Source organism: Gavialis gangeticus, unplaced genomic scaffold (genome assembly GCF_001723915.1).
Source record: "Gavialis gangeticus isolate Ggan-Ray unplaced genomic scaffold, GavGan_comp1, whole genome shotgun sequence".
NCBI lineage: Eukaryota > Metazoa > Chordata > Crocodylia > Gavialidae > Gavialis > Gavialis gangeticus.
The window spans coordinates 55377078-55397627 of record NW_017728992.1 but is presented as its reverse complement, the minus strand read 5'-3'; the positions used below and the strand labels follow the sequence as shown (position 1 = coordinate 55397627).

Sequence of the window (20550 nt, the reverse complement as noted above, 5' to 3'; positions counted from 1 at the left end):
TGTCCAGGTCAGGCTGCAAATGTGTTTATCCAGAAAAATGCGTTAAGGCACCTTAAAGCATGCACGTGTAAGGCGTATTAAGTTTAGGCACACGTAAATTCATGTGTAGGCGTGCCCAAAGTGTTGCTTGTAGATTGATTCATTCTTTGGGCTTTGTTTACATGCAAATCATACATCTTATTATGCTTTGTCCCGTCCTCAGGAGGCTACCTGCAATACTCAAGCCAGCCTAGCATAGCATCGGGGTGGGAAAAGCAACTTTGCAGGCACAAACTCAGATGCGTTTATGAAGAATGACTTGGTGCCATCTTATACAAATTCAGACTTCTAGGATAAGCAGACATGGTAACAAGTTCCTCTATTTTCTGCTTAAACAACCCACATTGGTAAACTCAAGGGAAATTAAACTGTTTATCTGAGGTCATTCCCGATTGTCATCTAAATAAAAAGCATGGTACCTATCTTTTGCTTTTTAGATGTAATGTGTCATACTCGCTATAACTAGAATACCATAGATGAAAAGCAAGTATGTGATATACATCTACATTTTCAGGCAGAAAGGTATTGTTTTTTGGTGAACCTAATACCTGGGAGACATTTCAAGTTAGTTAACAGACGCAGACCACCTGTGGCTTGGTTCAGTCTTCCAGTAAGTTAAAGCGAATTGAAAACAGCTGAAAACAATACCAGCTGACAAGCGTCAAAAGCACAAACCACAGCAGAGGTCAGTGAAGGGTAGTAAAATTCCTAAATTTAACTGCTTCTCCTTGGCCATGGCCCAGATGCTAGTCATAACAGCTGAGAATAGGAAGAGGAAGCCAATGAACTTAAGCACTTGTTAATGTTAACCAAGTGTTACTGTACTATCCTGAACTGTGGCTATAGGGTTCAGTCTCAAACTGGTGTAAATGGACTTGGCCAGGACTGTGTCAACTTACCCTATGTTGGGCCATTTCAGCGTGGTAAACCTTGTCGGCTTGGCAGGTACACCTGCAAGCATTCTGCACTGCTCTAGGTGGGCTGCAAGCTACAACTGAAGCAGGGTAGCCAGAGCTGTAGGGTGGCATGAATAGATTAACTGACAGTGTCATTCAGCAATCCTAAAATCCACCCAAACCACCACACAAAAGCTAGCTACGTTTGCTGCTCAAAGCAGCTCCACACGTGAGGATGTTGCTACTGAGCCTGTGAAGTTTAGCATGGAGATGTAGCCTTCATGTCTAAACCTGCACTATTAAAGTTACTGGGGAGTTTCCTACAGATTTTAATAAGAGGAGGCTCTCAGTGACAAGCACAGAATGAAATCCCTTATGCTCATGACTCTAAAATAAGGGGGAAAGCATAGAATATAATTTAAAACATTGAATTCAGTCAAAAGGAAAGCCAGGGCTGCTCTGCAGGTGATTGCATGTTTATACCATGGAGAGAGAACAATATGTAAGGGAGAGATGCTATACAACTGAGAAAAGATATGAACTTCCAACTATTTGAGTTTGTCTAATAAAAGATAACAGATTTACCCAAAGAGCCTTGTCTGCCTTGAATTTTCTGGGCCATTTATGATAACTAATTTTACATGAATAAAATTAAAATGATATATATGCAAACCCCACTATTCTCCTAGCTAATCAGAAGGCTCTCTCAGAACCGGGTATAACTGAAAGGAATTCAACAGACCGTGAAGAATCCCAGACAACAACAAGAATCTCAGCTTTGTCAGTTCTGGTCATATTTCTAATTTTATCATTAGTCGTCTCTGGTACTAGGAAATGGGTGCAAGGTAGTGTATAAACCCAATATGCAGTCATCCGCTCCAGGAACTTACTGTTTCAAATGCAGAGAGGGAAAACACCATGCTTGCATGTGCACACATGCACAAGGGTCAGAAGGTGACTGTTAGCCATACCTAATAGCCACCAATACAGCACTATTTCCGCCTACTGCCTACTTTAAAATAAAGCTACCTCTATAGATTATCTGCAGTTACCCTATTAAGCTGGTCATTGTTAGTGCTACAAGGACCAGCTTGACTGTTTTTGCTCAGTAAACAAGCTCAGCAGTAGTACTGGCATCCATTACAATCCATAGGTCCATTTCACCATATTTCTCCCACTGACTTACCAAGTGACACGCCTGTTGTCTTGCTACTGCACCTCTGTTCCACCTCTTGGCCTTGATGTTTTTACATCATACATCACCTAAAATAGAACAGAATCATATGTACACTCTCTGATCCACTGGGTTTTATTTACTAGTGAAGCAGATGCCTTTAACTACATGCTTCCTCAGACAGAGTTAAACCCTCAAAATTCTGACATGTACACAAAACTGACAGCTGATTCAGTCATACAAAAGATCGCAAGCCCACCTGAGCCTAGCAACTGATTGAGTTAGCATGGTTAAAGCACTCCAGTTTTGGGGTAGTCAGCAGCCCCCAAATCTAGATGTGGCTAGTATCACATCTGGCTGCCTTTGACTCCCTGTCCCAGATGATCAAGGTGCTATTTACAGCTGGGTTATCTGGGGACACCGTCTAGCATGTGCCTGGAAGCAGTTTGCACTCATCCCTCTTGGAATCATAACAAGATGGCTCAAAAACCCTCTGCCACTGCAGCCTGTATGGAAACAAATAGGAAGTGAATAGAGTGGAGTAAATTCTACCATCAAATATACAGAAAAAGCGGGATTTTGGTGTAAGTATGTAACTAAATAGCAATATTTTGTGTACTATTTCCTTATATTAAGCTCATATGTTTACCTATACATGATACATGCATAAACATACATTTGAGTTCTACCACACAATCAGCCAAACATCTTATAGACTGTTCTTTACAACCCTGTCACATTCAGCCCACCTCTTTTCTAAGTTGTGTTACCATGCTGAAGTTGTTCAAACCAAACAATAGAGTAACTCACATTTGTTGTCCTCCTGAATGATTAAAATTCATGAACAGCTTCTCAGAAATTCATTATAATATTTTTACTTTGTAAAAAGCCCTAAGCAAGGACTTTTTCAAGAACATCAATTGTAAGATAGGTGAAATGACTAAAGTGGCAGAGTTTTTCTTAGTAAGCTTTTGGGTTTAAAAACCCTTTGTCAGGCTGAGGAAGCACCTGCATTTGGTGTGTGCTCTTCCTGGATGAAATGAATAGTAAAGAGGCCAGAGGCTGGTCTGCATGCAAGAAAGCCAGTAAGTGAAAATGTAAACTGAGGAGTCAGTGGGTGAGAGAGAGGCTGGCAGGAAGAGCACACACCAACTGCAGATGCTTCCTCAGCCAGACAAAGGGTTTTTAAACCCAAAAGCTTGCTAAGAAAATGTTTTTCCAGCTATTTAGTTGGTATAATAAAAGATATTAGATTTACCCAAAGAACCATGTCTGCCTATGTCCTTAGACCAACACAGCTACAACCTACACCCCTGTAAAATGGCAGAGGCATTAGAAGTTGCATTTTAGGACTTGGTCTTGTACTTAGTAAAATCAACCAAAACACTTCCACTGGAACAGGATCAGATCTGAAATAACATGTAACCCAGCAATGTTTACACATTTTCAGCTGTAAACGTAACCCAGACGTGCCCAATACAATAAAAACATTGACATTTGATATCACTACATGGTTATACAATGAATATATAAATATGCAGCAACAACTTGCACGCTGGTGGAATGCAAGGCACTCACACATTGGAAGTCTGATCGTGTGGTCTGGTGAGCACTAATACATTTAATTTCAGTGTGAGTTGAGTGCTTACTGGTATAGGTGAGCAGCTCTTTAACGAAGCTCTATACAAAAAAGGACTAGCATGAAATTCACGTCTGAATAGAAAGTGTCTTTTCTCTTCCAGAATATTTGGTTCTAAGTTGTGGATTAATCCTAATGGTAGGTCACCCTATTCATATTAATACTTTTAAATGTTGCTTCTTGAAGTCAAAGCTTACTTCACACTGTACTCATTTACATTGTTCCATTACTGTGCACACTCTAGACAATGGAGTATAGTACAAAAGCAGGTTAAATAGAAAGGCATAGGGTATAATGCTGCCCTTGAATTTAGAGCAATGCAAAATAAGAACTGCTCTCTTAAGTTAGTTACAGGTATAAACCCGAGCAATACAAACCAGTTAATGCTCAGTTCACTTCTGATTTTCTTTCCAGTTTTTTTCCCCAGTAGCTACATATGCACTTCCCATCTTTACTTTTACCAGAAAAGATGAACAACATTTTGGCCAATTATATATATTACTGAATTTTGAACACGTTTGTTGGGTTTAACAGATCTGATACTACTTTGTAAACTGGTATTTTTAGCCCACCTGCAGATGGTTTCTAAAGGGGGAAAAAAGCAGCACTACTTTTGTTGAAAAGCTCTTTATTACATTAACTGTAGGATAATTTCAAACTTGTAAGAGAGCTAACTCTTGTGAAAAGTAGAATTAATGTGTTTTGGAATACTGCAACCTTTTAGAGCTCTTTTGGTAATTTTAAAGTGTTTGTAACATACACAAGATAAAAGAATCCTATGCAATTCCAACATTTTGAAATCAGTCCATATCTTGTATGCCCATAATGATGAATTTGTCAGAATACGGACAACTTAATTTTAAGCATAAACTGGTATTTTCTTTTTCTGAAAATTTGCCTCCTGTAGCTGGAAGTAAAGATTTTTTAGAAGAAGTACTCATTAGAGGCTAAGGAACAGCCTTGACAATAAGCACTGCAACACACAGCCTCAGCACCATTTTTTGATGCCTGGAATAGTGCTGTTACAATTAAGGAGACACAAAAACTATTCCTTTCTTGTCCAACCATTTTAATTAAACTGAAACTGTGGCTTTATAGTTCAAGACTACACATAAAAAGAAGTTTACCTTCACTTCCTTGCCATTGCTGCTGAGTGTAAAGGACTGTGGCCTTGAGATTTTAGTAATAAATGAAAATTTTTTTAAAAAGTGATCAATGGAAGCCTCTTCTGAAAAAAGTTAGGAGTGAACACCCCCTGAAAACAATTTTAAAAAAGAAAGGCTTTGCTTCTTGACAGCATGAAAAACCTGTTCTTCCCTCTTGATGGGTGAAAGCATATTTACAGACACTTCACCAGCAACTTCCTAAATGAAAACAAGCTACTGGGTCTCTAGTAAAATAAGTGAGCTACAGATTTCACCAAATAGTAGCATCAAGCAGGCACAACATAAGCAATGTAAAGTCAGTAAACAAAATTTTACTGTAATATTTCATAACACAGATACTGTATTCTGTTTAAGTGTAAAGCTACTGTCTTACACAAGAAAGATGGACAGACCCTTTCCCCAAGACTAATATGGATACAATAAATATGGAGTTTTACATACCAGAACTGTACACAGAAACTTTGTCCCACAGCCATAAAAATTTACATTTAACAGTGCAACATATAATTTAATCATTTATTTCATCTGACAAAAGATGTTTGTACTTACTAAACACAAGCAACTATCTAGTTTTAATATACATATTTTATATATTTATATATATATTCAATAATCTGTACAGGTTTCTAAACATAAAACTCCAAAAGGCACAATTGTCTATACAACATGTACAAAAATGGCTGGACCTGACAAGAAACAACAATTATTGGTCAAGAGTTCATGATTGCACAAAGATTAGTTATGAGTTTGGGTCTGAAAAAAATGTGCTTTAAGGAAAGGAAGGTTTGCAAAGAAACCTGCAGGTGTTATAAAAAAAAAGGTCTAGGTTGCTATTACAAGTCTGTCCTCATCATCACTGCTGCCATCACTAAACTGCACAGTATTCTGTCTTCGTGGGAATCTAGTAAACCTTTGTCCCTGTCTATCTGGAGAGACAGTTCGATGGACTGGGGACTTGGTTAGAACTTCAGAATTCACCTTCAAGAGGGGCTCTGACATGGAAGCCCTTTTGACCTGAACAAAAGAAACATCACACTTTGGTTTGACATGATTTGCTGGGTCAGCCTTTTCAGTGTCTGCCTTACGTAGTCCATCAAGTCTTTCATACTCATTTGATGAAGCAGGCTCTGAAACATTTTTTACACTGTACTGCTGGCCAGCAGATGCCACCTGAGGAGATACAGCACTGGAGATCTGATTGATGTCAGCTGCAGGAAAGCTCACAGAAGTCTGTTCTTGTTGCGTTTCACGGGCTTTATTGTTGGAAGCTGGTGTTTCAGGAGCTCCTGACCCATCTACAGTTACTGGACTGACCGAAGGGATTAAAGTAGGCAATGCTATGTTCAGTATTTGTAGGCCTGGAATGTGTGTCTGAGGGCTGGGATTGCTCTGAGATGAAGGGTTGGCAGTCAAAACCTGTAGGCCCACAGCATTTAGCGTAAGTCCAGAAGGATGCATTTGTGGAGCAATATTTGTATTCGTCAGACCTAAGATGTTGACTGTCTCCATGCCTAATGGTGGAAGAGATTGTAAACTTGGTGTACTCAGGCTCTGGATGCCAGGCACATTAATCTGACCTATTGGAATACATGGCACAACACTGTTTACTTCTGCAACTCCTATTGAACTGGCAGTGCCAGAGACTGCACAGGCTGTGTCAGCAAGAGCACTTGTAGTTCTGTGAATCACACTAACAGCAGGAATAGTGAGTTGCACTGGCCCGGCTTGAATTGGTACAAATGTAGAGTATGTAGCTAGGCCAGCAGGGACCACGTGAATTCCTCCTACAGGTATCATACCATAAGGTGTCTTGGCTTGTTGCTGTGAATGCAGAGGGAGGTGGCTAAACAGATGAGTTGGAGGAGATGCCAATTCTGTGGCTCGGCGCTGACATTCTTGTGGCTTCTCATCTTGGATTTCCAGATAGGGTGATGCTGCAGAAGGAGCCACTACTGTTGTTTGTGTGCTTCGATCCACTGGTGGTGAGGGAAGTCTTATGGAGTGTGCACTCTACGAAACAACGAAGACATTTTAGTAGTCAGGTTATCACTGTATTTTCATTAACTGAAAATACCCCAAAGGAGGCAGAGTATGTTCAAAAGAATGAAATGAAGTCAGTAAAAGGGGTCTTTCACAAAGAGGTAAGCTACCCTAGTTAAGCTTTCATTTGCCATTAGATAAGAACACACGGCATTTTCCTGCTCACTTTCATCTTGTGGTGAATCATTTATCTGCCTATACCTATAGTTTTGCAGTATCCTATTTTTCTTTTAGAAAATTACAGTATATCAAATCAGTTCTCAATACATATTGTACAACCCGAACAATAAACTACCTTCCTTTCTTGTTCTACTCCTTCCCACATGTTGTTAGAACTTCTCAAAGCTTAATGCTCTTAATTCTCATACCTGATTTTTCATAAGCATTAGTACTCTCAAATATTGTTGCATTTCTTTTGAACAGTTTTTTTCTGGATATGGGGTATCAGGAACTTAAATGAAAAGAACTAAGTGTTGTTTTCACCATTCTACCAGCACTGTACACACATTTTCCTAAAATCATGCTTCAACAAGTCATGCTGGTTGGAGCATCCAAAGTTGTTTGGAACATTCGAAGTGGCACAGAACAAATGGATCCTCATCCTATCAAAAGATGCTTTAGTTTAAGTGATGGTACACTGTGGCTGGGAGCCAGGAATTCAACACTTAAGTCTTTTACAGCTTGGTGTTAAATCTATACCCTTCCCCATCTTGTTATTGAGCGTGGGCAACTATTGTGCAGGTTTCCTGCATCTGGGAGCAGACAGCATGCTTTCTATTCTAGTACTCAGCACATCTGGAAGAGACAGCAATTGTACAAATTTTGCACGCTCCTGTGGACAAAATCATATGGAATTAGATTAATACTATCACATTAATTTCTCTTGGATCCTATTGATAATTTTATTTCTGAACTTCAGGATTAAGCTTCTGAACACTTTCACTTGACAACTTCACACACCCCACTCCAGTATCATTCTTCCTATGTTATATACTACTATATATTCTTAATAATACAGTCAATCAACTACCATGATTCTTTAAATTAAAGATATGTATACACATCTTTTCAGGATGCAATCCTAAACCAGACCTATTTAGAAGTGGTGGTTTTTATATTATTGTTTGTTATTATGCTCCTATATACCTGCATAGGAAGTACTTCGAATTTGTTTAACAAATATCAACATCTGTGTAAAGAGAATGAGGGAAGCAAACTATTTTAAAATATTACCAGAATACCGGTAATCTCAGTGTTTGATTCCTAACAAGCTTTTAAAAAGATATGGAGTGTGCTCCTCTACTTCCCATTAAAAATGAATATTCTAACCTTTGTAACAACTACATTAGATGTTGCAGGACTCCCCAAAGCTGCTTCTGCATCTGGATAGTCTATAGACATCTGATGACCTGGGGATCTAGGAGCAGTCTCAGAGGGTAAGCTATGCTCTGTACTTGCCACCCCCTCCTGTATTCTTGCTTCATTTGCTTCCTGATGAGGGTCCATGACTGGTGACCTGGAATTTCGGCATTCTGACTGTATTGTGCTAAGCACAGTCATCTTTGTAAGCAGCGCTTTGGGCAAACCATCCATAGAGTCTGTATGAACCCCAGTAAAACAATCTGCAAATCTGATTTCTTCGTCTGCGCTTGTGACCTCCTGCAAGCTACTTCTAGATGGATGATGCTGAGGGCTTGCTGTAACTGAGGGAGTTGTAGAGAGGACTGATTCAGCTTGGCTGTCATCTTCATCATCATCATCATTGTCATTGTCATCGTCATCTGCGCCATCAGAATCCTCCACATCAAATCCTGATCGATCATAACCAAATCTTTGCTTCTCACCTATGAAGCAGAACAAAAATAAAACTGATATAAGTAATTCCACTAAAAAAGGCCATATCCTGACCTGAAGCAATGAAGGAAGGAGTAACAATATTCATCACAAAATATGCATAGAATACCACACAAGTGTATCAAGTAACTTCCCTCTGTGTTACACTTGATATTTTTTAAAGAAGGTTCTACAATTCCATTTTCATTTTCCTGATCCACCTGAATCCTGTATTTTTGCTTCTGCATTGATCTCACCTCTCAGTTTCCAATTCTTCTTCTAACCAGCTTTGTACTAACAGTTTCTTTTAGCAAACATTTACTCTAAGGAGAATGGAGTATTGATTTCCTGATTCATTAGGTCTGTAGTACTGACATATCAGACTTGTTTGCCAAGCTTATCAGTGGGATACTCTCAAGTATTTTACCGACTTATTGGTTGGTGTTCTTGAAATTAATATGAATCACTTCTCAAAAGGATTTTGAAAGCTGTAAACAGCAAGGGTAAAGTCTAAAATGAGAATTTACTAGCATTCTTCACCTTTAGAAAGTTTCAAGTGAATTATCAATAGATTACCCGAAGTGTCTGAAGACTTAGTATTGATAACAAAGTCCTAAACTTGCAAATGTGTAAGCTTATATGTAATATTATTTGTGTTAGTCCAAATGATATTAGGGCTAAAACTGAACCAAAATAACTCTTTTGCTTGTCACCAAAAACCTAACTCCAGTTTAGTTTTAGTTAGTAAACCAAACTACAGATACTACTTAACTGCTGATAATCACCTAGTTTTGTATCATAACTAGGGAAGAGAGAATAGTCTTCAATAAAGAGACAAAACCCCGTCTGTTGTACCTGACTCCAAGCCAGACTATTTGAAATCACATTTGATAAAAGACAAAATGCTTGAATACACTCATACATTTATACTGGATTAAAGGTCTGTCTGCTAACATCTCCAAAGAAAGCATCAGTACAAAACATTTGGCTCAGAAAATCTCATATTTAAGGATGGTTGGTTTGGATTAGTAAAATTTGAAAGTCTCCATTTAAGGAAACTTACACAGAGACTTACTGTCGGGACAAATGATTATTATTTATTTATTTATTTTTTTACAAGAATTAAGACCTACTATCAGTATCTTGTCCAGCTAGGACACCACAACTAAAATATGCATCACACATACACAAAGATGCACACTGGGGTGAGAGGTAAAAAAATTAATACCTCTCAGCAAGTGATCTAACATTTCAAGTCTTTATGATTCCAAATAAGTATTGGGAATAGGATACTGAACAGCCCTAACTGGTTCTTTGTGCAAGGTAGTACTCTATGAATTACTAAAACAGGGATGTTGACTTTCTTTAAAGACTTCTAACAGGCATTAACTGACATTACTAAAAGTACTTCACACTCATCGCAACGATACCACTGGGGAAAAAAAAAAAGATATGTTTTAGAGGGCATTCATTTACAATTTTCACCTCCAAACAAACGCAACGTACAGGTGTTCAACAAACCTTCGGCAAAATTGCTCTAATTTCTGTGCTCTAGGTGCCCACATTTAGGTTAGAACGAAGCTGAACACACATTAGCCCTTGTGGGGTGGGAGCCTGGAGCTTGCCTGCATGGCCTGAGCACAGCAGGTAAGAGAGGCTCTAGCATCCGTCCCCCACAGGCTCCCCGGCCTGCAAAGGACTCCAGAGCAGAGCCAAATAGCCAAGCCACTCAATTGGCTGGTGGGGGCATTATGGCCACCCACCTGGACCTCAGCAGCTCATCATGGCCACGACCCATCAGCCAGCCATCCCATGCCTGCCCAACCAATGCACCCTGTGCCCACCCTGTGTGTGTGTCCTGGACACCAGGGTTGTGTGTGCAAGTGTGAGTATGTGTATGTTCAGGATGTCTGAATTCTGTGTGTGCACGCATGCTCCCCCTCCCACACACACAGAATGCAAGCATCCTGGACACACACACAAATTCAGACACACACAGAACCCGGGAGTCCAAGGCATGATTGGACCACTGACTTTCACATGGCTGATGAGGGTAATCGTGGGCAACTTCCTGTTCCCCAGGGCGATGGAGTTGCTGCTATGCTCTCAGGGTTCTTGATTTCATCATTGGTGATCTCATAGATTTCACAGACATTAGGGCTGGAAAGGACCTAGCAAGAACACTGACTGGGTCCAGCCCCCTGTCCAAGGGGCAGGAAGTCTGTTGGGGTCAAATGATCCCATTAAAATAGGTATCCAAGTATGTCTTAAAGGTGTCTAGAGTAGGTACTTGCACCACTTCTGGGGGGAGCCCAGGCCAGACTGGGGACTCAAATGGTAAAGAAGTTTTTTCTTATGTCCAGCCTAAAATGGTCTTCCCAGAGTTTGTGACTGTTACACCTCGTCTTGCCTTGGGGTGCCCTGGTGAACACCCCTTATATACTTATAGGTTGCCACCAAGTCCCCCCGGTGCCTTTGCTTTTCCAGGCTGAAATGTCCAATGCCTCTCAGCCTTTCCTTATAAGACCTGTTCTCTTATCTCTGATCATGCGTGTGGATCTCCTCTGGACTCTCTCAAGCTTCTCCACATCTGTTCTAAAGTGCAGAGCCCAGAACTGAATGCAGTACTCCAGCTGTGGCCTCACTAAGGCCAAGTACAGTGGAAGGATGACATCCTGCGTCTTGCTTGAGATACACTGATAGATGCAAGACAGGGTTTTGTTTGCTTTGCTGGCTGTGGCATGGCATTGATGGCTCATGTTCATCTTGTGGTCAGTCATGACCCCCAAGTCTCTTTCAGTCATGGCGCTAGGAAGTGTAGCACTGCTAAGCCTGTAAGTACGATGTGGATTCTTTCTTCCCCTCCGAGGTGGAGCATCTTCCATTTCTCAGAGTTGAATGCCATCAGGTTTTGACCCACCCACCTTGCGAGCCTGTCCAGGTCGGCCTAAATTGCCAGCCTGTCCTCTTATGCGATCACACTTCCCCATAGTTTAGTGTCATCAGTGACATTTAGCCAGTCTGTTTCCAATACCTGAATCCAGACTGTTTATAAATATGTTAAAAAGTACTGGTCCAAGTACAGAGCCCAGTACCATGTCAACACGGTTCCATTGACTATCACTCTCTAGGGTCCAACTACGGAGGCAGGTCCCAAGTCATTGGACCGTAAGGTTGTCAAGGCTGCAGTTCCCCAGTTTAACTGCCCCTCCCCACAATCCTCATCATAGGCCCAACCTACCCTCTCCTGCCTTGGTTCACAAGGCCCCATGGAGGTAGCTGGACCTCTGGAAGGAGCATTTCAGCTATGGACCAGGCTAGGCGCTGCGAGTGCACATGGGGCAGGGATGGCAGAGGATGAGACGCCTGCCGATGTGTGTGTGGTCGCAGCCCAGCACCATGGCAGGCTGTCTGAATCCGCAAAGTCCTAGCTGAATAGTTCCTCACCCACATGGACTAGGAACCCTGCCCAAATGAGCAGGGCTGGAGGACTTCAAGTACCCACATCCTAGCACCGGGCCATGGGTTTCCTGCCCTGGACTCCTCTGGCCCAGTCATGGACACTGCTGCCCACAACACAGGCTGCCTGGGCACCATCCCCCTTCCCCTCTCCATCCCTAGACTCCCTCCCCGCTTAGGGCACACCAGGATGTGGGAGAATGCAGCGCGAGGAAGAGATGGGCCTCATTTTAATTAAATATTGAAGCTGTCAAACTGTTACTGTGTTTGTTAAACAAAAGCTGTGCAACATTGAGCGCTCCTGAACTTGGAATCTTTTTCCCAGTTGAGAGAATGGGGAAAGACCCTGCTTGCACTGGGCAATTATGCCGTTGAGACGGGAAGAGAGGTGGGCAGTAGCGGGAGGAATCAACTTAAACATGAAACCTTGGGGTGGCAGAAAGAAATACCACAGATGAAACTGCTGCCTTCCCATTTAATTAAATGCTGCAGCTGCCAAACTTTTCATGTGCATAATAAAGAAAAACTGTGGAACATTGCCTGCTCCAGAACTTGGGCCAGAGCCCAGGGGCTGCCATTCCTCACAGAGGTATGCTGCTGCCCCACAGGACCTGGACCTGCAGTGGCCTAGCTTGGCCCAGTGGGACATTCCCCTCATCCCCATTCTCTTTGAGCCTTTGCACCTATACTGGAAACCACCAGTGCCCAGGAGTAGCAAGTTAGCCTTGGAAGGAAGGCTGAGTCAATGACAGCCCTGGCAGCAAATCTCAAACAACCCGGTCCCTGTCCTCTCCCAAACTGCTGCTCCTTAGAGTGGGTCCTACTAGATGCCTTCTTGCCTCCTTGGACCATCAGTCAGTAGGTCCAATGTGCAGTATATCCTTTTCTAGGGCCACCCAACCCCCAGTGTCTGCCAATCAATATGCAGTGTACAGCATTCCCCTGTGGCTGTCATCCGGGCTCCCCCCATCCCTGTGGGACTACTGGGTATGTCCAAGGGAGAAGTCCCTGGAGCAGGGCTCTCCATAGCAGGGCAGGGGAGAGGAGGTGGGCAGCAGCCTGCCCCACCACTCCAACCCAGGAGGGCGACAGTTTCTCTACAGGAAGAGGCACTGATGTCACTCAGAGGTGTCATTGCTAGATCCCAAGTGGTCTTTGTGCATAAACTCCTTATCCTGGCGTTACACTTCTCTCAGCTCTGTAGCAGTGCATGTGACCTCCCTCAGAGAGTGACTGGCTATCCACAGACCTCATTCTCGGACCTTCACAGCACACGCCGGATCCTCAATGGCTTGTTCAAATGCTGCAGCACTGTGGGTGCAAGCAGTCGCCAGCCTGACCATTTCAACCCAACACTGATGGTCACCTTTGGTCCTCATGTTGCCGGCACCACCTACACACATCTCTGATGCTCTGCAGGTGTCTAGCCAACCATTCTGGATCCAGCATCTTGGGTTCCACAACCAGGCCTCCCACACACAAATGTGATGCCTGCAGACAAGGGAGACACCAAGGGACCTCAGACAAGTCCCCTGTCTGGACCCTTTTCCCTGCCTGGGGCTGGAAACCGCACAGCTCCTGATAACCTGGTGCTGACCATGACAGAATGACTCCACTGCCTCCCAGCTGGAAAAAGTTGGATGCCTAAGGTCCATCTACTTGATGTGGGAGCTGGGAGGGCTAGGAAACCTAAGTATTACCATTGGAGGTTTGAGCCTTCTCCGCTTGTCCAGAAGAAGAGGGAGGGAGTAAGGAGGGGTTTTGCTAAGGAGAATTCCCTTCTCCTGCTGCACCTTACCTGCAGCAGTTCTCATTCATAGCTGCTTTGCCAAAGAGAGTGTCCAGAGGCTCATCAGCGAAAATGTGCAATTTTGCCTGTTGGTTACACTTTGGCTGTAGGGGTCAAAAAAAGCTTTCAGTGTATATCAGAATCTGTTTGAGTTACTGTTTGTGTCAGTTGGATCCAGGTAAACATGCTGGCTTCTCTCAGGAACACAACATGACCTTGGGGCAGTCTGTTGACAATTACCTATATTTATGGTCCCACTCAGTATAACACTGACTGATATACCTCCAACAGTAGGGAAGACTGAGCCTGGTGCCTCTGCTTCATTCCAGGCCAGTGGCGCAGATGTTGTGGGGGGTGGGGGTTGTTTGAAAGGCACATGGTCAATGAGAAGCATCAATGAATCAGTATCATCAGTCTTCCATGTGGACAATCATTGAACAAAGAGCACAGTGAACACCAGAGCAGGCAACTATATCTTTCCCCATGAGCATATCCCAACTTACCAAGGAGTCACATTAGATCATTCCTTCACCTATAAGCCTCACATTCAGAAGGTCAGCAGTAAAGCCTCTGCAAGAGTAGCTGCCCTGAGACTTTCAGTCAGCACGACAAGGGGTGCCGACTTCAAAGTGCTCAGACCACCACACACGCAATGGTGCATGTCCCAGCAGATTACTGTGCTCCTGTATGGTCCAGAAATTGTCTCAATAAAAAGCTCGATATTGCACTTATAACAGGATACACAACTGGCAGACAAGGTTCTTTGGGTAAATCTGATATCTTAAGTTAGACCAACTCAAACAGTTGGATAAAATTCTTCTTAGCAAGCTTTCAGGTATAAATATCCTTTATCAGGTTGAGAAAGCACCTGCAGTTGGTCTGTGCTCTTCCTGGATGGAATGAATAGTAAAGAACAATAGGATAGGATGCACAGCTTGCACACACATCAATGTTTTCCCTGTATTCTTGGATATTAGACCAAGTGGCATAAGAAGACAGATCCTAGCCACCCCCCTACTACCAGGTTTCTGGGCCCGAGGAGAGCCTGGCAGGCTGGGTACTGTGGGCTTGTGTGTTACACTATATTTAGATAAGGAGTAGGGTGAATAGAAGTGAAATGATTGTTCAGAGTAATCCAGTTCGAAATATATTCATACAGCATCAAATGAGTCAAGCTGAACAGACCGAGATCTAGATACAGATGCTTCAAAACAAACAGTATAAGATGAACATCTTGGACAGCCCTGTGTGTGAATGTCCACAATCAACACAGCACTTAATTGACAGCTTTACAAATGCCCAGACAGGGTAGATCGAATCTGTACACTGAGCGATAATACCGGACAGTGGCTCATAGCTGGCCAGAGGAAACATGGCAGGAGGGGGTGGGGGGTTATTGGGGTGCCGCAGAGCCCCAGGGGTTGCCAGCAGAATGCAACATAACGCGAGTCATGATGGGATCTGGTACACACATTCATTACGGCACTCTAACTTACAGCACTGAAGTCTGATAACACATCCATTCAGCATTATCTTAGAGTGTGATCTGCCACTTTTACTTGATGTGACCTGACCATCTATTCAGTTATGGCTGTAGGGAGCTTTCTGCATGCCTACTGAGCAATAAGTGTAACTTGACCAAAACTATTCTAAGGGACTCCTTTTCCTGAAATATAATGAAATTATACAAATTATTAACACAACCAAACAGATGAGTCACATATATTATATAGTTTCTTTCCTTTACCTTCTCATCTCTGTTTCCGAAAAGAACAATAACACTTTCTGCATAATAAATTTGTAATTCAAACTTCACAAAAACCAACCCAACTCTTCCTGTTTGCATTCTTTCTTAACTGGATTCATCAGCTTTAAAGCCATTGCTAAAATCTCACAAAACTTTGGGTAACAAACGTACTTCTTTATTTCTGCCTTTTATAAGAATGTGCAAGTCAGTGAGTTACAGTGCTTTTGGACTCAGCTTCTATTATTTTTAAGTAACATCTACTTGCAAAAAAACATGAATTAAGAGTCAGTAAAGGAGCAACTCTACTTCAGTGTTCCCTGGGATGTCACCCTATACAGGCAACCCCCGCTTAGGGGTCTTAATTGGTTCCTGAAAAAACAAGCTTTAAGTAAAAGAGTGTTAAGTGAAACCTAAAGTATTTCATGATCCAAGATGGTGACTGCAAGTATTTGTAATGACCCAAGGTGGCGACTGTGAGCACTATAATGAAACTCGCTGAGCGCTAAGTGAAACCAGGTATTAATTTAAAACAAGCAAAATAGCACTAAGCGAAACAGTGTTAAGTGGGGGTTGCCTTGTCTTCTTTTTCAATACGTACCAACCACCTTTCCTACAGAAGTCTATGTAAATCATATTTGTAAGTCTATCAGCAAGTACATTTATCCGAAATAACTGCGACTGGATCCTCACATCTATATAGCAAGCAAAAGAAAAGAAAATGGACTTGTCATGACAAAGAGAAGTGGCAGAGTTTACGTTAGGTTGAGCTTACAAGTGTTCTAGTTGTCCCCAGTCTCTAAATCTGGCTTTATGTCTAGGTTCTCTACTTCGTGATTTTTGACAAAGGAGTTTTACTAGTTTTGTGCACTTCTCAGAGACTTCTTTTCAAACTTTCTTCAGATTATTATGAGAGCTACCGAGTCTTTTAATACACATACACTTCACTATCTATCTGAAGTTTTCAAATTTGTCTACACTGCTCCCCAAAGCACAGTTATCCGGATTTGAAGATTTTGCTCTATTGTAGCACTATGTTTTTAAAAGGACTATGGGAAAGTATCGGCTGATGGAGAGAAAAAGTGAAAGGCGTTATACAATGCTAATGAGAGGAGGTGTGAAATTTGGATGAGACATTAACTATGAGCACTTGACTGTTAAATTTTGCAGAGATTAGCCAAACAACACAAAGGACTTGTGTTCTGTAGTTATTAGGTGTATCTACACATGCAGTTAATGTGAAAAAAAACTCCGCAGCTGTTCAAGCCAGAGTAAACTGCTCCCTGGTGCAGCATCCACATGTGCACCCAGGACAGCAACAATTTGAGCCGGGGTGGAGCAGGTCGGGGTCAGCAGGGGGCACAGGGGGTCAGCCCTGGGCTCCAGGTGGTGGCACTGCACGGCAGAGGGGCTGGCTCAGGCATGAGGCCACCGCAAGCATGGAGCTGTGTGGCTAGGCAGTAAGCAGGAGTCTGGCCAATATTTTGCACATGCGGTAAGCAGCTATACATGCGTTTCAGTGCAGTAAATTACACTGCCAAAAGATAGTACTGTCCCTGACCATACTAACTGTGCTGTAAGATAAGTTTACTGTCCCCCAAATACCAGTGCACATGTAGACAGTGATGCTTTACTGAGGAGCTAATTAGTCTATTCCACAGTAAAGCTCATGTGTAGACACACCCACTGAGAAATAACCATAATTGTTATGCAAAACCGTATTGTTTCTAATTGCAGAAAACAGCTGTTAGCTTACTTTACACAGGAGCTGACACAGTGTTAGCTTATTAACTAACAGAATCAGGCATTATGTCATACAGACATTTTCAATGAATCAGCATACCAGGATTCACATAATTGTAATGCTTTTCATTTTAGGTCAGTACCAGCAAATCTATACCTTGGTTGACTGAGTTCCTTAGCAATATTTTTAAAAAGTATATTCAGATTTATTCTTTACTAGTTTTAATAGCAGGAGTACAAGTGTTTTGTATTAGTATTAATGCCTTATTTCTTCTCTTTTGCACCAATAATTACAGTAATTTTCAATAAAAAATAAAATTTTAAAATAGAGGTAAGTTCATTCCTACAAACTACAAAGCAAGAAAGGGGCTGAGCACAGTAACAATGCTTCCTGAACCAAGAACACCTGCATACACATTTATTTGGCTTGGGTTTTGGTTTGTTTTTTTTATTATGTCCGGGTCCATATCATCATAAAAAGAAAGGACTGATTTTATCTTGTACTTACTGGTGCACAGGATGCCTCTTTTAGCTAGATTACTTACAGCATTTAGCATTTATTTTTAAGGAGCTTGTTTGGTTTTTTTTAAACAACTTGGAGGGTACTTTTAATTTTATACTTTGTACTTCTGGGTAAATTTTAATCAGCTGCAGCATATGTTGCAGTATTTGGCTTACATACTCACTATGATGTGGTCTGAATAAAAAATCATGACATAAAGACTAAAAGATAGTTCAATGTTATTAAGCCAAAACCATGCCCTAATTTATAGTGAGAATTTACTTGTTCTAAACAACATTTAAAAATAATACCAAATCTCACTGGCAAATATGGCTTATGCATATATCTCAACCGTCTGGCATCAGGTGGAATAAGGGGGAAAAACTGCTAGTTGGACTCTGATTTCTTAAAGGCAGGGCTCTCCAATAGTTCATTTCTGACCATTGTTTCTCAGCTTACCTCCACCACCCTTTGTGCTTGTCAGTGTCTATTTAACTGTAGTTACCTACAGCTAGAAGCTTTCATTGTAGATGAGGTGACATGGATGAATACAGTGCCATGACTCCCACACTGCTTTCAAACATCAGATGAAAAAAAGTCACTCCAGAGTTGCTCTGGAAATACAAAGAGCAGACTCATAAGGATACAAAGGAGTATGCATGTGTATGTGTGTGTACATATATATACACACACCCCGACAGCTTAGCTAAGGCTAAGAGGTGGCATTTTCCGAGGGGTACCTTGTACCTACAAAAGTAGAGAATCACTGTATACATCTTACATACTCCAGTGAGATATACAGGAGTGGATCCCAAGGGATGCAGTGGTGAGGATATCTCCCCCCCTTATAGCACTGCCACTGCTGTCCCTGGCCAATCCAAGCGCAGGGAGAGCCCCAGGGCTGCTCCAGCTGCATGCTGTTGCCACGCAAGATGCCAGGCTCAGCAGGGGACAGCAGTGACACGCAGATTCCTCCTTCCAGCACTTGCCCTTCTTCCTCCCCTCTTTCCCTACTGGCTGGGAGCAGGCACTGTAAGGAAGAACTTGTGTGCCACTGCCTCCAGTTGACACAGACACAGGGGGAGCCCCAGAGCCACTCCTGACCTGCTCCTGTCCCATACTACAGGGAACGGTTGTGTTGTGCACATATTCTTCCAGTACCTGCTCCCAGCTAGTGGGGAACATCAGGGGAAAAGTGGAAACAGGCTGCTGGCTAGCAGGGCTGGATTAATGCAAAGGCAAACTAGGCACATGCCTAGGGCCCTGAGCTGCAGGGGGCCCCAGTTCTTCCTGCCGTGGCAGTGATGCAAATGGCCCTGTCCACTTCCTTTTCCTTCCCCTCCCCGTCCCTCTGCCAGCCTCACCACCATAGTGGCTGCTTTCTAGCAGCGGCTCTGAGCCCCACTCTCTGAGCCAGGCTCGGGAAGCAGGTCTTGACTGGCCCATGGCCCATGAGTTTGTTTGCCCAGGGACCACTAAAGGGTTAATCTAGCCCTGCTGGCTAAAGCAGGGAAGGAGTAGGTCTGGGTCTTCCCTCCAACCTCCTCTGCAGGTCTGCTGGGAACAGCAGCAGCAGTGTTGGCAGGGACAAGACTCCCCTACTTTATGTGCCTGCTTCTTACCCAGCTCCCCAGAGTTACTCAATGAGCCAAGGGTTCCAGCCATGCCTCACTCCCAGGGTCTGAGGGGCAGCCATGCAACCTCCTTTAGGAAATCCTGGCTCTGGACCTGGATATACATATACAGTCCTTCTCTACCTTTTTAGACTCAAGACAGCTCTCAGGAAAAAAATGTCAGGTTTTAGCTTTCACTAGTTTCTTGACCAGGGAAAAATAGCAGCAATCCTTTTCTTACATAGAACTCAAAGATGCCAAAAGGTCAGAATGTTTTTGAAAAAATGGAATTTCTATTTGTAATTTCTGGGTTTATATTCTGAATCGTTTGTGGGTGTTTGTACATCTAACAGCGTGCCAAAGAACCCTGGCTGAGAGTCACTGATATTATATGCGCACACATACACACACACATGCACAGCTGTGAGAGGTCCCTCAGCTTTTGTTATTAATGAGCCCTTGGAATATTATCTAACATTATTGAAATTTCCACTTGCTTTTACAGAAGAGAAAGAACTATAAAGACAATTGATCTTTAGTTATAAGGTATAAACTTCTGGATGGGATGTCAAACTGAAGCTGTAACCACTTACTGTAACTGAAAGGGCCTTTGGCACTTTTTGTAAGAGCAAGCTTGTTAACCAAAGTATACTGGCTCAAGTTCTAGTTTGGTAATTATATTTTGCCCACTTAAGGGCCTGTACAATTTTAGTTGAGAAAATGATTTCCTATCTTAAACTGCCTATAACACTGCTGTACACTGTTAAATAATAAATGTGCTTCCCCATACCTGATTGCTTTTTTGAAGTGGATGAAATTAATATTATGTAAGTTTGCAAAACAACGTGGGAAATTTTAGACTTATAAGTGCTGTATAAAGCCCAAAAATCTAAGTTTGGGGGGGGGGGGGGGT

General features: G+C 42.4%; 1 protein-coding gene across 2 annotated transcripts in view; it reads right to left on the bottom strand.

Annotated features, from left to right (window-relative positions):
* Positions 1-4359: 4359 nt before the first annotated feature.
* HIVEP1 (human immunodeficiency virus type I enhancer binding protein 1) overlaps positions 4360-20550 on the bottom strand; it is a 233697-nt gene continuing 217506 nt past the window's right edge. The window contains exons 8-9 of one of the 2 annotated variants that reach the window (XM_019522651.1): positions 8413-8798; positions 4360-6924 (exon numbers count right to left, since the gene is read on the bottom strand). In XM_019522651.1, the coding sequence (XP_019378196.1) occupies positions 5737-6924; positions 8413-8798 (1574 nt within the window). In that variant the 3' untranslated portion in view covers positions 4360-5736. Of the gene's footprint in view, positions 6925-8283; positions 8799-20550 lie in introns of both variants that reach the window. The other variant, XM_019522645.1, reaches the window with a different exon arrangement.